Here is a 17,196-nt window from a genome sequence, read left to right as displayed (position 1 = left end):
CAGCAAGATATAATCCACAGAAAATATATTACAAAACATGGGGGGGGGGAAGGGAAAACCCAACTGAATTTAGGTATTTATTTAACTTTTAATCACAAAATGGAATAACTAACTGAAAACAGAAAAGCCCCTCTGATTTCGACACCGGATCTGATTTGATTCTACGAATTTTGTTCTCATTTCAACTAATTATCCTGCTCCTTCCACATGCGCTCCCCCCTGGCAGGGACACAGTTACCGTGCCCACAAAAACGTGCCTCTGACTTTTGGAACTCGCTGGCAAAGACATGAAAACTCCTGTTGGGTAGGGAACCATCCTACTCCCAGTGGGAACATCCGGGCAGCATGCACGCGAGTGCACGACAGGATTATTGCTTCAGGTACAGGCAGTGCAAGGTACAAACTCTGTGCTCTATCACACACTCCTACCTACCTACCTGGGGTCCGTGGAGAGAAAAAGGAACCTTAAGTAGCTACAGAGAAGCCATTATGGGATCTATAATGAGTACAGCTAACTCAGTCTAACAGCACTTTAAAAATCTGAAGACAATTTTATCACCAAAAAACTTAAAATACAACAAAAGCGAGCTATAAATTAATAGTTCTGCAGTGTAGTACTAAATTATTATTTGTGCACTTTATTAGCATGTTAACTTTTCTGATTAGACAGACGTAAAACGATAGCTTGTTACTCTTGAAAAAAAAACTGAGATCTACTTTTTTTCTTTTTTTTTTTTCTTTTTTTTTCCTTTTTTTTTTTTTTTTTTAGTAATTTATATTGGGATCTTTCCAAGTAAAATCAGGAGGATGGAACTGATTACAAGAACGTAAAAACCCTACTCTGAAGCAGCACTGAAAAAAAAAAACCAAAAGATAATAAAAAGCTTACTATGGTGGTTTCTCAACAGTCCAGGTAAAAATGTGGCACCCTTTGAAGAGGGTTCATAAAAATGGGAAGTGCTGAGATGCGTGCACACCCACACACACAGGCACACCCATGGACACAGACCTGGGAACACACATGTGCACACACACACACACAGAGACCTGGGAACACACATGTACACACACACACACACACACACACGCGGGGACACGCACACGCAAACAAAACAAAACAAACCCAAAACAAAACAGAAAACCAACGTTAAGTCAGTTTTGTTTCTGCTTCTGGTAAAGTGCTGAAGACAGAAAGGTTGGTTTGGGCGTGGTGCTATCAAACAGGAAACACATTGTCCATCTAGTCAAATGCCAACCTGCGACAAGGAGAAAAAAAAAAAAAAAAAAAGGAAAAAGAAAAAAAAAACCAAACAAACAACCAAACCCCACTTGCCCCCCTCTCGGATTTACAGGGGGCCGTGTCGAGCTTCATACTTGGCCAGGACGTTCTTGCACTTGCCCAGCTCTTTCCTCAGGTCGGCCACCTCCTGGCGCAGCGCCGAGTTCTCCTTCTCCAGGAAGGAGGCGCGGATGGCGATCTGGTTCTCCTTCAGCCGCCGCGCGTCCCGCGAGCGCTTCGCTGCCATGTTGTTCTTTCTGCGCCTTGCCCAGTATTTGTCATCCTGCTCATTAAACACAGGCAGAGACAAACAAGGTATTAGATTTCGGTAAGAGGAGCCGCCACCCGGATGTGTTCCCAAGCCACCGCCTCCGGGACTTCGGTGCCATCCCATCCCCACAGCGCCGGGCACGGCGGGACAGGAGTCGCAGCTCTACGTGGCACAACCCACCCAGGGAGCACAGATGCCTTTGCATGTTTCTGTCAAAATGTTTACACTAACCCCCTCATCCTCTTGACAGTGAATTCCTCCAAGGAAAAACGAAGGAATATTCCAGTGGTACAATCCCTCTCACATCTCTGCTGCCCCAGTTAGCACATCCACCTTCGCGTGCCATGACTCATTCTCTGCAGTGGCTGGAGCAGCACTAATTACCTCTGGCCCTGCTCAGCTCTGCCAGCCAACACCTGCTTCACTCTGTTTGTTGGTATCACCCATTTCATCTACTGTTCAGCTCTCTACAGAGCCCCAAAGTGTTCCTGTGTGCACCACCAAGTCATTGGAAGGGGATTCCCTGGCACAACAGCGATGGCTGCTCTGGTACCAACCACAGAGATTAGTACAATTAGCTTTTACTGGGGGGAAAAAAAGAAAGCATTCCCAGAAATACTTCCACTTCCCCCTGAAGTTTCATAAGCTAACACATTCCCAAAGTGTTATCCCTGAAGGACTGCCTCTATCACCTCACTGCATTGGTGCACCAAAGGCTTGAAGGAACTACTGAATTTCACCTGATTTTTCCACTCTTCCAATGAACTGGCCTTCAGTGAAATGGCAGCTTTGATGTTCTTCCAAACTGAATCAAGTTCTAGAAATTTGGAACAACTCAGTAAACACAAAGCGGGCAGAATCTCTCAGGAAAAGTGAAATTCAGCCCTCTGCAGAGTTAGAGTGATGCAGCCATTCACCCTCAAACTGCCTGGTCAGGTCATACAGGTCAAACTTCCCTTCCCAGGGTCATCCCTCCTTTTCAATATGCTTCCATTTCCCTGTGCAGCTCCCGAGCACGGGAGCACAGCACCATGCCCAGCACAGGGCACAGGACCCAGCTGCTCCTACGCTGCACTGAGCACACAAACACCCACCACTCCTGGGTCCTTCAGCCTGGAGCACTCCCAGCCTAATCCTGCTGCTCTGCACCTTCTGCTGCTGCTTCCTTAAGGCAAAGCAGGAGCAAAACAACTGCTGGCAGGAGGACTCTTGAACTGCTTTCTATCAGTCTGGCTCAACAAGGTGTGCAGCAATGCTGATTTGGAGCCAGTGCTATCTCTAAATTGCTCTTCACCTGCACTTAGATGGGACCCCCAAAAATCCTCTTAAAAACAAGCATGCAGCAAAAAGCTATGACCCAAATCTTGTTTATAATTTCCCATCTCATTCCACTCCATAAAAATCAGCTTTAAGCAATTTATTAGTGTGCCACCTAGGCTTCATCCCTCTTTATTTTAACAAATTGCTATGGCAAATCCCTTAATCCAGGCCTGAAAGAGGTAAGGCTGGCATTTCCAAATCACATGCAGCCCAGAGACGATTGACTGGTCTAATCTGCTTACCCTCCCCCAGGACCCAGGGCCGCTCCACATGCCAGGGCAGAGGCAGCGCGTGGGTCAAGCGCTCTGAAACGAGTCAAGGGCAACCCAGGGGATTATCCCCAGGGAATGAGAGACCCTGAACTTTTAGTTCACTCTCAGGTGGAAACTAAGTGCCCCACTGCTGCACCCTGGGCACTGCTGGGTGCCACATCTGGAGCCAAAAGCACCTTTGCCAGAAGTTCGCTGCGATGAGTAAGGATACCTGGGAGACCTGACAGAGGGAGGAATGGCACCAGGGAGCAAACTCCAGCCATGCCTGTGACAAACAGCTCTCTCTAAGCAGAACTCCAAACACTGCAACCCAACAGGGATCACCCAGGTAAGCAACAAGGTGCAGATAAACCTCTGCAAAGGAAAGATGAGGATACTACAAAGCAACAGTAACACACCACCTGAACGCTCCTTGAGTTGTGATTTCTGTGCTCTTAACTTGCACCACAGTATCCCTAGGGATAAAAATAGCCTCTTTCCCTAATGCTATCAATCTGCTGCAAACACATGGCATCCCAGTCTCTGTGCACGTGCAGCCAGGGATTCCCACACTCCAGCAGCCTCTCAGTGTGTGTCTTGGGGACAGCAGCAACAACAGAATGAAATTCTGACTGCCTCTGATAAAAAAGATCTTCTGGGAAAGCACATACTGGGAAAACAATCTTGCAAATAATAATTTTCACAGTGTTTGATAACCTGGATCAGGTGATCGATTTTCCTGCTGTCTTCATGTTGTTTGCTCTCCACATCTCAGAGGCAGTGAGTGGCACAGACAGGGTGCTCATTCTTTTTAAATATTGTGGTAGTATTATATTTTAACTATTGTATTAAAAACACACCTCTCATCTGAATAATTCTGTTCTGTTTTCCTACAACTCGTCTATGATTCTTTCACCTGGATTAGTGAATATATATTAGTGAAATGCAGTGTTTACTGTAGTGTTCCCATTCCTTATTAAACACAGAGCTAAAGCACCATCCAAACAATACACAATATACTTCATTCTGTTATCATCAGGGTGCTCCACAGACCCTGAAGGAGATGGATTCTCCCTTGAAGAATTCACAATCTGTGCTGAATAGACAGAAGATGAAGAAGAAGGAAACATGATCAGGCTGTTTCATAAGTGGGAAATATGGGACAAAGGAAGCTCATCCAAGGTCACACAGGAAGTTTCTGGCATACAAAGGAAATGAATATTGAGCTCATGAATTTCAACTGTTGCATAACTAATAAGGGACATCCTCCTGCCAGTCTCATCCTCCCGCCAGTCTCATTCAGAACCGTTAACAGTTTCATCCTACAACAGAGTTGTGTTTAGGTTGGAAGATTTACCTCACACGAGAAAACAGACTGACCTCACATGAGGAAACAGATTTACCTCACATGAGGAAACAGATTTACCTCACAAGAGAAAACAGATTTACCTTACATGAGGAAACAGATTCACACTCAAACCTGCACCTCAGACAGTGACTGTGAGAGGCCCTGCAGGAACAGCCTCGTCACCAGTTCCAATTTACCTTCAGGTCATCTGGGATGAAGACTTTGCGAGCTTTCTTAATCATGGGCTGGGGCTTCAGCTCCTCTTCAGAGAACTTGCGCTTACGAGGATCAAACATCTCCTGGCCAGGAATACTGGAAAGAGCAAGATCTGCAGGGTCGGGTTCGTAGCCGACAGGGACTTGGATAGTCTCAGGATCAATGGGACTCGGTGTGTTTCGGTTTGCTGGCAAGATCTGACCTGCAGAAATACAGATAAATACAGCCATGTCAGAAAAGGATGTAAATAATATCACTGAACAGGGGTTTTAGAAGAACTCCACATAGTTCAAAAGCAATGACTGTTTAAGCTTTCCCTGAGAATTCGGTATCTGCTGTTGCTAAATATCACATTGTCTGTTCTCTAGGGCGCATATTCAGCTCCAGACATGCTCATACCTTTATATTCCTATTTCCAGCTGCTAATCTTGGATGCCCATATAAGATCACTTCATCCAACACTGAGTGCACTGGACTGCAGGCAGAAGGTACATTGCTCCAACCTGTGCCACTTCAGTAGGATCCCATCCTCAGGAACAAGTCATAAGTACTCTTCTTTGCTTCAGATTTACCCACCACACTGCAACCCTTCCTGGTTATCTCATGCACAGATTTCTTCACATACACCTTTGAGGGTATGTTTAGCTTACAGTCAATCAATGTACAGTTTTTGCCATGGACAGCATCTCATGAGAGTGTACTTTCAGCTGTGCTGAAGCACTCCAAGAAGACCTCTATCAATTCTCTATGAAATCCTACCAGTGATATTCTAAAAGACAGTGAAGGAAACCAGCAACATGAAAGGCTACAACTCCTTAAAAACGCTCTGCAAAAATGAAAGAACACTTACCGATGCTGCATGTCTTTTATGATATATAAAATCTAATAAAAAGGAACCTAGACCCAGAAAATGAATGCTAGCCCTCCCATTTTTCTTTTTTTTTTTTTTTTTGATCTTAGATACAGCCTTCAAGATCCCACAGCACCAATTCAGGCACCATTCCCACTAAAAATCCAATTTAAAATCTCAACCAAAGGTTCCAAAAATAGGATCCTGAAGTCAGTTGCCTAAACATGGACTTTCCCCGGGGGCAGAATTTTCAGAAGTTTTCACATGCCTCAGAAGTAAAAGCCTCGAAGACTTCAGAGGGAGGACTTCTGATTGAAGCCGATATTCTTTTATAATTCTGGCTATTTGCTAATTCACTTTGACTTTAGCCATCTGACGGCTTTTATAACTACAAAAACATCCTGTGACTGTGTAATATTTCCTTTTTTGTGCCCACATCTGCAATATTTAGGGTGTAAAATGGTAAACATTAAATGTCATTTCTAATTCCAAACCAAGGTCAGCGTTAACAATGTAAGTTTTATTTTAATCTAAAAGATTGTGGCAACGATATTGGAATCACATGGAAAAGGCACCAGGGAATTGTGTTGTGCAAACCAGGGCTTGCTAAGGGAGAGCTTTGTCTTTTGTAACTCCTATTTAAAGCTGATAAAATCAGCTTTCAGGAAAGGCTGGTAAGGGCTGGGGAGAAGAGAAAAGGAGGATCAAAGTTATTAAAATATGTATCTACGGCTGTGGTAGAGGGAGGGAGAGGAAAGGATGCTGCTGCATCCTATTTAAAGGATGAAACACAGGAAAGGCTCCTTAAATGCCTGTATCAGAGCAGCCAGGTACACAAATACACAGATACATGCACACACAAATCGGGTAAATTCTGTAATAGAGATAAAAATGAAGCAAGACGTGAGAGCTGAATACTTTTACATTTCTGGTGAGCACACAGGGTGTTTCTAAAAGTCAAGTGGATTGTGAAATCTACCCCAGCTTTCCAATTGCCCCACGCAACAGAGCCTGTATTTAAATGTTGCTGAAGTTCTTGATACACGGTATAAGTTTGCATATTATCATTTATCTGTAAGGTGCCATATTACGCAATTACACGAGCTCTGTAATCACTGGCCTCAAGAAATATTACAATATCACTCAGAAAAAGGGCAAAAATACTCCTTTTAAACATGGGAAATCGAGGCATTGCATCTTATTTGCAACAGCAAAATAAAGAGTGATGCATCTCCACGGTGACCTGGGAGAAGAACCTACGGCAAACAAGATCCTGCCTTGCTTCCTACAAGCACACATTTCATTCATCTCCCCCAGTCTAAGGAGCTCTCACAGTTCCAGAGCCAACACAGCCCTTCAGCAAACACGAGATGTCCCAGTGCCAGTGTGAAGCTCGTTCAAGGAGAACGCTGTTCTAAAACAAAGCCTGAACAAACCACGCACACACCTGAACACTGGGGAACCCAAAGAGCACTGCCCTGTAAGATACACCTAAACCCATATGGCACACACACCTCGGCCTGTGTGGGCCAACTCTCTGTCCTGCCATGCTCCTGCAAACCATCAGGAGCTCCCCTGAGAACAGAGTTAACAAGCCCCGAGCAGAAGAACCAGCACTGCCTCGCGCAGCGTTTTACGTGAGGCAGCAGCTCCTGGCACTCGGCATCTTTTTATTTATTCAATCAAGTTTTTGCCAGTAATGCAAGCCAGGAACCTGTCTTCATTAGTTTACTGGCCAATGGCCACGGCATCTCCGTGGTGCTGGAACCCTCCGTAATCCAAGACGACGGCGTGGGCAGCGCTGGCCCTGGCACTGCTGGCACTACTGGCACTGCAGGAGCGCAGCGGCCTCGCGTTACATCGCTCCCCGAGCTCCTCTCCCCGTGTGTGCACGGCGCTTCTCGCTGTGCATCCTGCTGCCAAATTCGTTCTGGGTGTTATTTTTATGCACTAAAATTCCTCGCAATCAGAGGCAGGTCAAATAAGCACAGCAATCTGAGCGTCATGTGCCCGGCAGCCGACTAATCCTCGCATCAGCAAACTTCCCAGCTGTCACAACATCCAGAGAAAAGGGCTGGTAAGAGGCTGTGATGCACAAGGAATCAGCCAAGGAGGAAGCCCACTCTGCCAGCTGCCAGGGCCAGGCAAGGTGAGGCACCTCACTGCCCAGCACTGGGAGACAGATGCCTTTGCCAGGCTCTGTGTTATTTAAACACTCTGTGCTCCCAACCGCGGCCAAATTTTCTCAGCAGTGAAGTGGCTGGACTGTTTAATGTGCTTAAGCTTTGTTCTCAATGGGGGCTGACGACTGCCAAGTGTTTTGTAAAGAACTTAGCCCCTCTATTTAAGTTGCTGAAATGAGAGCTCTTGAGCATTGAGCTCTTTTGGAGATCCAGCTGCAGAACCCCACGGTGGTGATGGTGGTGGATGCAAGCCGGGAACAATTGTTAATGGAAACTTCCCCTCATACCACCCTAGTGATGTGTCTCAACCATGCCCTGGAGAGACCACAACTATGTCAACACTGGCCTTTTGTCTGGGGCCTTTCCCACTTGCAGAGCTCCACTCAAGCAACACGGAGTATGCCAGGACAGACACAGCCCCAGGTGTCTCCTGGCAAAGGGATCAGCAGGTTTGGACAACCCCAGCAGTTACAGCTGCCCCAACGTCCTGCCTTTGCTAATGCTCTTGGTGATGCTCTGGCAGACATGAGCAATAGCAGCAGATTTTCCAGAAAGAAGGACTTGAGAGAAAGTTGGCTGTTCTAACCCTTTCAGCCCTCCTCCTCCTCCTCTGGGCAGGGACCGCCAGGGAGGAAGTTCAGAGTAATGGCAAGATTTTCAGCATGGCTCCTTGTTCAAAGACAAATGGACTGAGGCCATTCACTTGTGTCATCTAGGTCACCAAATGGCTGGTTAAAAAAAAAAAAAAAAAAAAAGAAGCAGTTTTTAATTGCTGCAATAATTAAAATTCACAATTCAAAAGTACAGTAGGATTTTTATATACCCAGAAAAACCCAAATGCTGATCTGGTATCGTGGGGTGCTCAATCATCATATCCTGACTCTTAATTTCCCCTTTTTGAAACATCCCACCTACCAGCTGTGCCCAGGAGAGTTAAGACGGAAATAACCTCTTCAGCTGCACCACTGCTTGACAGGCTTCTCATCTGTACTGCAAGAGATCCCTGATAAATTATGTGGAACTCAATTTTGAATCATTCAACTCCCATAGAAATGTGTCTGATGCTCAGAAAATCTCCCTTCTCACAGCCCTTCCACTCTCCTCATCAGCTCAACAGCTGGCTGGAGAACAGCTCCGAGAGAAAGAAAAGAAAAGGGAGTGAAAATGTTCTAATCAAAATATTTTTCCCTATTTTTTTACACACACTGGAGGGAAATAAAAGAGGAGTTTCTTATTCAATTTATTAGCAGCCCAGAGATAAAACATGTGTTTGCTAATCGTTTTTCTTTATACAAACTGAAGGCACTGTGTGTGTGTCAGTCAGACTGTACAGCACAGCAGTTAAATTGACAGATAATCCTCACCCAGAGCTGCTCCAGAGGACGCCGCTGCTCTGCCGATGTGTTTTCCAAACCAGTCTATCCCCTTGGCAGCTGGCCAGCTATTTGGGATAGTTCTCTCACTCCAAATCACAGCCTGTCCCAGACTAATCTGTCATCCAATTCTGCATTAACTCCTTCTGCCTCCAGGAAAAGCTCTCTCACTGCAGAACACACAGCAGTGAGCAGGGATTGAGACGGGTAAAAATCCCCACAGGCAGCAAAGTAAAAGGAAGATTCTTGAGGTCAAGACTTATCTAAGGACAGCATCTTGTCAGGTTATCATTCCTCACTTACAATATTAAAAGCAATCTTTTATCTTCCTATCTAATTTCCCTGCTATCAGGATTTTAGTGTCTTCCAGAAACCAAGCCCTTGAGGTGGATAAGCCCCAGGTTATGACCCTCCAGCCCTCACCTGGAAGGACAAACCCAACCACTCTCTGCCTGGGGGTGAAGAAGACACTTCACCTCTGGGTGTGTTTATGTAAGTGCTTATTAGAGGAGCTTTATTTTCTTCTCAGGCAACAGGAGATCAGTGTATTTTGACCAGGGCTCCAACCCAGCATAGACATTCCTCTCTTTCTTATCTTAAACAAACTCAATTCTGCCGAACACGGGGTGACTGCAAACACTTCCTGCGGAAAGAAGGATCTCAATCCAACGCAACCACAACATAATTCGCTGCTTTTAACACACACTCAAAGACTGGCACATGAAAGTGTTTTTAAAACGTGTACTTTTTAAAGATATCAGCATTGTTTACAAACCTCGTGCATTTAATTACAAAAGAATTGTCATTTCCCCTCTCAGCACTGTATGCCTCCTGCTCTTGGCCTCTACGGTATTATTCCAGGCAGGACTGGTAGTCTTATTAAGATTGTCTGACACTTCCCATTAGAGGATGCTGCCTTCAGTTCCTTCGGCCTTTGCCAGATTTCAACCATTCTGTTTGGATTTCTTGTGTGCCAGTTACGTTTCTGCCAAAATGGTTGTACAGTTTCCCGAAAAAGGTTTCGCAAAAATACTTTGTTTTGAACCTGTTAAAAGTTTCTGGCAAACTTTTCCCTGAGCCCTGCTAAGTGGTCTGTGCACTGGAAGAGAGGGCAGCTCATGGATCAGTGTTATTTCATGGAATCACAGAATCATTTAGATTGGAAAACACCTCTGAGAGTCCAACTATTACCCCAGCACTGCAGACTCCGCCACCAAACCATGTCTTAAGTTCCACGCCTACACAATTTTTTAAATACCTCCCGGAGCTGGTGGCACAACCACTTCCCTGGGCTGCCTGTTCCAGCTGTGCCCATGCTCAGGCTGGGAGAGAAGGGGGTAATTTCAATAAGTGATTAGGCCTCAAAGCTGAGAACGGGGCAAGAAGGTGGGGAAGGCAAGGATGAGGGAGCCTGGCAGCCAAAAAGGAGAGGGAGAGCCTGGGAGAGGAAGGCTGTTCCAGCAAAGGCTGGGATGAACAAGTTCAGCAGAAGAGCATCATCGAAGGGAACAGGGCAGAAGAGCGCCTGTGCTGATGGCACAAACACAGCTCCACATTCCTGCATCCCACAGATCCTGTTCAACAAACACTGAAGTGCACTGGCAAAGCTCCCTGTCCTCCTTCAGCTCCTTACAGTGAGGGTAAGTTGTCATCCTCTACTCAGTCCGAGCATCAGGACACTGTGGGGTGGCTGCCAGTTCCATTCCTACACAATTCCAATACGTCTGTTTTAAGAGTGGCACATGAGAAAGTCTAGGTTGTTTTTCCAGTTTGCTTTTAAGTGCAAAAGCTGTTTAAGATGCACAGCTGTGGTTGCAACAATCTTTAAAGTTTCAATAATATGTTGTCTTTTCCAGGTTCTTTCCTCCTTAAGGAGACACTTGTTTGACCCATTTTGATTTACCCAAATGGACCCTTATATTATTTGCCACTAATTATTCCAAACTCCTGTAGAGACACAATCATCAACTTTTTAGGGGTTCTCTCCAGCACTGACAACTATTGCATCTGTGTGTTTCACAGAAACTATTTTTTAACCCACAAGACTCCCATGAAAGAAGAGCCAGCACTTCTCTTTGCAGGTGAAGGACAGAAGTAGAGACACTTTAAATCAAAGATCCAGCCTCTCAGGTTAGCAGACGTTGTAGGCACTGCCTGCATTTCAAATCAACAACCCTCACTGACTCCTGCTGCAGGTGAGGGTCACCCACGGTGTCACACTGGGCTCCTCACAGAAAGGGAAGCAAACACACACTGTGACACCCTCACATAATCAAATGACTTGTTCAGAACTCTGCTGAAACTTTATGCAAAGTCCAGTCTCTCCAGACAAAATCCTTCTGTCCCTCCTGCCAGATTTTCCCTTCTGCCCCTGCTGTTCCCTGTATCCTCTCACATCTGCAGTAAATGAGGTCAAGATCCAAGATCCTACAGACACCCACATCCTTCCTGATACGGCCCTGATTCAACCCAGAGCTGGTCTAACCTCCACATGCAGACCAGGAAAAGGGAAAAGAGAGGATATAATGGAATTAAAGCTGCATCTCCAAGCAGACAAGGGAGGGGTTTGCTGTCTGGAGCTGCACACGTGGCCTTCAGTCCAGTGCAGACCTTGGAGGGCTTGACTTGCAGTTCCTGCATGTGTTTAACACGGTGTGCATGTAAGGTTCTGCCCTTCAAAAGCAATAAACACACAAATATGAGGCACCAGCAGGTTAAATTTTCCAACAGGTCTCCTGGACTCTACTCTTCTGTAAGATCCATCCTGTGAAAGCCCTACCTCGACCTACAGAAGGTTGCACTTACTTAGCTCAATGAGGCCCCATTTCTGAAAACAATCAGGAAATCAAACTTTTACTCCCTCTCAAACTACCCCTGCAAGACACCTGACAGTAGCTGTTCCTGCTCTGAACATTTCCCTTGCAGAAGTGCTACACAGAGAAACAGAGGGTTTGATTGCAAAGGCATTTTAAAATTCTTGAAAAGCATGAAATCTACAGCATTCCTAAATGCCTTTCTGGGTTTTTTGTAGAATGCTGCTTTCCTTACAAAGATCAACCAAGATGGCATTCAGTGAGGACAGGGCCTGAAGAGAAGCTGCAGGGCAGAGCATTCACACCGTGTTTAATTTTGATTTACACTTGGCTTAGAAGCATGTCTCACTTCAAGATGCTGATATTCTCTGGTGCATCGTAACTTCATGACATCCTTTGGTATATTTTCATTAACTGGCAATTCACACCTAGTAAGGTTCCTCAAAAGTGCAGTAATTCTTTCTTTTCTTAAAGGGAAGGTCCCAGAAGAGCATCAGAATTGTCAACCTGCTCCGAAGGAGATGAAAAGATCCATTTTCCTTTCCTTGAACATTAAATACCCGGCTTTAATAAACCAATCACCACTAGATTTTAGACAGGGCAACTGCTTGATGTAAAAGCCTGATATGGCACAGAATCATAGAATAATTTAGGTTGGAAAAGCCTTCCAAGACCGTCAAGTCCAACCTGTGACCAATCCCCACCTTCACCACCCAGCCCAGAGCACTGAGTGCCACATCCAGTCATTCCCTGGACACCTCCAGGGGTGGGGACTCCATCACCTCCCTGGGCAAGCCTGCTCCAATGCTTAACCACCCTGGAGTGAAGAAATTCTTCCTGATGTCCAACCTGAGCCTCCCCTGGCACAGCCTGAGGCTGTTTCCTCTTGTCCTATCATTAGTTGCCTGGAGACCCTCACCTTGTTCTGACCTCAAACATGCCCTCACGTGGAACAGTGCTCCAAACAAAGACAACACTTCTCCTCAGGATGGGTTCATGCCACTGCCAACGTGCTCTCCAGGTGAGTTCCTCTCCCATTGTTCTCTTTATTTGTCTATCCAGGACAGCACTGCTCTCAGCCAGTAAACAGGTCTTGCAAAAAGCCACCCTCTGTTAATCCTGACAGCATATGCCACCCGTGACTCATGGATCTATCACCCAGTTCTGGTACCCAAGCCCTTCTTGTTTTGGGTGTGTTATCAAAACACACCCAAGTGAGATTTCAGCTGGCATGGAAAGGCCACGTGCAGGAGGTACATTTCCTCTGCCTCCCAATCAGTAGCTCGTGGCAAGCCCGAGAGACAGACAACAGATGCTATCAGCAGCCCTCGGAATATATCCCTCCAGAAAAAGAGGTCACTGGGCAGAGTTACAGCAACTTGAAAATCTCAGCTTCTCTCTTGATCTGCTCCGTGCACAAAAATCAGAATTATCTCTTGCAGTCGCTTTGTATTTTTAATTTTTTTACTTTTTTTCACTTTACGTTTCACTAAAAGAAAGTTCACTCTTTATGTGACAATTCATAGAGGGGGATTTGTATAAAATAATCACGTTTTAAGAATTAGGGATGCCAGAATGGGAACACGCTGTTCCCATAACCTTCTAAGTAAGACTGAGTACATTTTATTTTCTCTCTGCCTTAAATTAGGATCCTTTAACATGTTTTGGAAAATAAATCCCAAACAAACAGCAAAAGCCGAAAAACTGTATTTGGTTTGTTACAGCCCAATAGCTGCAGAGGTCTAACCTGCCTTTATATACTGGTTTTATTCCCAAGGAGCACACAGAAAGAAAGCACAAGGGTGTGTGGTTGTAGCTTTTTCTCTTTTGATATGTTTATCTTCATTTATAAACTACACAGATGTACCAGGCCTGGGTAGTCTGAAAAAGGGGTCAGAGGAGGAGGGGAACACGTCACCGAGGTTTAGGGAAAATTCCAGGAGAACAGACTGTGGAATATGGATTTTACCTGTGTGTCTGTAACTACTTCAGAGCTGCTGCAAAATACAGGTTTTGGTGGCACATCAGACACACCAGACAAAAACTGGGAACTTCAAAAAGCAAATCTAGTTAAAAGAAATTACAACACTGGGCAAGACACTGTCTGATAAATTCACTGAAAATGGCAAGAATCTGCTCTGCTGAGGAGCCTCGAAACCCAAACTAATGCCTGCTGAGATTTCTGCACCTCACTTTGACCAGAAAAGCCAACACATACCAAAATCTTTGGGTTTATCTTTTAAAAACAGAGGCAGTGATAAAGGTTGGTGATGGAATACTTCTTGGAAGAAATCCTGGAATCCTAATGCTTATTTTCCTTCTATTTTCCTGCTCTGCAAACTGCCCACAGCCCTGGCCTCAGCCTCTGAACACTCCACTGACGCATGTTCTGAATGCAACAGGCATGCTGAACCTGTGCAGATTGTGAACTATGTCAAAAATGAAATTAAAATGCCCCAAGACACAAAAGTCGAGCCTCCTTCCATTTATTGAGAAGTGCATTTATTGTGATGCTTCCAGGAGGCATCTCAGCAAAAGGGAACAGGAAAACTCGACTGCCATTTGAGAACTGCCATTTCTTCTGAACTCTTTGCCCACAATTCACAAGTAATAGAGATTTTAGTTTTGATGTCCCACACAGCGTGGCTCTCCACTGCCAATTAATGGTAAAAACATTGATATATTAAGGCAATATCTTTTAAAAATATCAAGATATTCAAAATAAAAATATATTTCAGTGTAAGCTTGAGGCCAACGTGCACTGGCAAATCACTAATCAGTTCACTGCATATGGGAGCTTTTAAACATGGGTGTCTGCATTTTATAAAGAGAGAGAAACACAGAGGACACTATCCTTTGAAAATCATCATAAAGAGAAGTGTGAGCCAACAGCAGCCTTATTTACAGTAACCATACATTTAATTCAGTATTTTTCTTCCAGCATCCACAGCTGCAAATTTCAAAATCAGCTGCCAGTGCAGACATACCCCATGACTTTCAAATGATGCCTTGGCTCTGAAACATTTCTTTACTGGAGACCCTTCTACCCCCTTTGGATACATTAAAGTTTCCTGCATGCTCTGCTGCACTTGGGGCTTCCCAGCACCCAGACAACCAGCTCAGCACCATTCTGACTGAAAACACTGTGCTTTCCTACTTTCATAGGCAACACATCACTGGTATGGAACACCACTATTTCGGGTTTATTTGGGAGAGGGGAACGTGCCAAGGTACTTATTTCTGAGACCTGCAGTCTCCACAACATTTAATAATTCATATTAAACATACCAGGGCCTTATTACAAGCTGATTCCCACAAAAGTAAATTGACTGCCTGGCTTCCTTTTCACACTGTTGGCCACCCCATTCTCTGGACGGGACACTCTGAGACAGCACAGGCCTCACAGGATTTTGTTGTCCAGGGCTTTTGGGAGGATTTGTGGTGAGGACAGCACAGGACACAACCCTTCTTGTTCTTTCCCTCTTATTCACAGGTCAGCTGCAGGCACAGGCACTGCAGAACTCCCACTGAGTGTCCCTGCTCAACACAGGATGGGGTCTGCAGGAGTTGGACATGTGGAAAAAGGTGTATCTGTGCCCAAATGGAAGGAGAAACCCTGGAGAGCTGGAAAGCACTGCAGGCTGAGGGCAGCAACAATTCATAGGCTTGGAGAATTATGTGGGCTTTACCTTTTACACTCCTGTTAACTCCGATTTTCATGAAGTAGGTGGTGTTGCTACAGCAACTGTCGTATCACATCATTTCTGCTGTCTCTGTCACAGGGATCATCTTATTTTATCTTAAACTCAGATATGCACCTTTTCTTCATCTATTCTAAAGCCCCCTGCATTTTGGATATAAAAAATTATACAAAATAGAGCTGTGTCATATAAATGATTTTTTTTTTTCAAATGTAGCAGAAGGAATAAAGAAAATGGCACTGACAGATTTATGGTGCTCCAGATTTTCAGAAATAAATTAAGGGCTGGTCTCACGATAAAGATGTTTTATGCCACCTTTAATGTGTTCTTCCTGCAGAAGCTAACCCTGTGTTCCTGTGCACTTCAGCAGAAGTAACTCATCTATTCACAGGTGAAAACATTTTGCTTCCTCATGACCTGGCTATTTATGTGCCTACATTCCACACAACTCACACCCAGCTTAGATGCTGCTGCCCATCCACCACACACAACCTCACCTGCTAAACCTGCAGCCTGGAAGAAGCACCTACTGAAGCAGAAGTCTCAACCCATCCTTACCTGTTTCAGAGGGTTTGTCCAAGTTGCCTAGGGATGAGGTGGTCACCCAGCTTTACCCTTGCTCAGTAACCCAAGAGTTTGGCTCTACCTCTTTTGCCTCCATTTTACTGCCTGGATAAGGTCTTTGAGGATTCAGTGCAGCAGCAAAACTCAATAAAATCCTCATGATGGAAAGGCCCTATTCAATTTTTGTTATTAACATGCATTCCAACTCCTGCACTCAGGGGTTTTCCTTTAAAAAATATAAAAAGCAATGTGGAACAGTAGTAAATATTCAGTTACACCCTCAGGCTACTCAGGAAACAAAAGAAAAGCCCGACCTATAGTCAAAGGTTATTGCCCAGACCACTCAGCTGCCAGCACAGCTCAGACCACCAGATCGAGCTCTGCCACAGCCTGAGCTGGTATTTATATCTGCTTCATCCTAAGCATTTCCAGTCATTTCCAAAACAATCAGTGCAGTCACTAAATTACACTTCACTTCTACAAACAGGTCCTGGGCAGACGGAAATTTGCCAGCATGGATCCAACCCGTGGGCAAGAACTGTCTTTTGTGCACCTGGATAACTGTCACGTCTGAAATTAAGTTATCAAAGTTAAGTTTCAGTTCCTTCAATCACTTTGCAAACTTCCTTTCAGTGCTCCAGTATTTGATAGTTATTCTTTAGCTCAATTTCCCAGAGAAATGAGTTTTGTGCAATCGTGCTGTTCACGTGTCTGTCCAGCACCCTCCCAACAACTCTGGAAATCGTTGGCCAATTGCAAACAAATTTGGCAGAGGGATATCCACACATGCTTTGTGAAAACCATGCAAATGAAAAAGCTCACTACAACATCAGAGAACCCACAGAGATTGTGCTGCTCATGGAACTGATTCCCTGGGCAGGTGGTAAGAAGGAAAAAAGAAAAGTGTTACCATTTGTTGATGGCACTCAGAGGTCATTTAATCCTCGTTTTCTCCTGGTATTGAGAGTATCTTTTCACTTTATCCTACCCACTCATTTACTATTTTCAGTAATCATGAGCAAAATTA

General features: G+C 44.9%; 1 protein-coding gene and 1 long non-coding RNA gene across 4 annotated transcripts in view; both read right to left on the bottom strand.

Moving 5' to 3' along the window:
• Positions 1-1,070: 1,070 nt before the first annotated feature.
• The window catches only part of HLF (HLF transcription factor, PAR bZIP family member), a 32,154-nt gene continuing 16,028 nt past the window's right edge, over positions 1,071-17,196 (bottom strand). The window contains exons 3-5 of one of the 3 annotated variants that reach the window (XM_032706693.1): positions 4,667-4,887; positions 1,351-1,562; positions 1,071-1,256 (exon numbers count right to left, since the gene is read on the bottom strand). In XM_032706693.1, the coding sequence (XP_032562584.1) occupies positions 1,241-1,256; positions 1,351-1,562; positions 4,667-4,887 (449 nt within the window). In that variant the 3' untranslated portion in view covers positions 1,071-1,240. Of the gene's footprint in view, positions 1,563-4,666; positions 4,888-17,196 lie in introns of all 3 variants that reach the window. The other 2 variants (XM_032706695.1, XM_032706694.1) reach the window with 2 other exon arrangements.
• On the bottom strand, positions 2,006-4,620 carry LOC116796231. Its single transcript, XR_004360299.1, has 2 exons — positions 4,548-4,620; positions 2,006-4,478 (listed from the first exon to the last, which is right to left on the bottom strand). It is a non-coding gene; the product is annotated as an uncharacterized LOC116796231 (long non-coding RNA).

This window comes from Chiroxiphia lanceolata, chromosome 19, assembly GCF_009829145.1.
Source record: "Chiroxiphia lanceolata isolate bChiLan1 chromosome 19, bChiLan1.pri, whole genome shotgun sequence".
In the NCBI taxonomy this organism is placed as follows: Eukaryota; Metazoa; Chordata; class Aves; order Passeriformes; family Pipridae; genus Chiroxiphia; species Chiroxiphia lanceolata.
The sequence above is the reverse complement of the archived record's forward strand: the minus strand, read 5'-3'. Positions and strand labels throughout refer to the sequence as shown.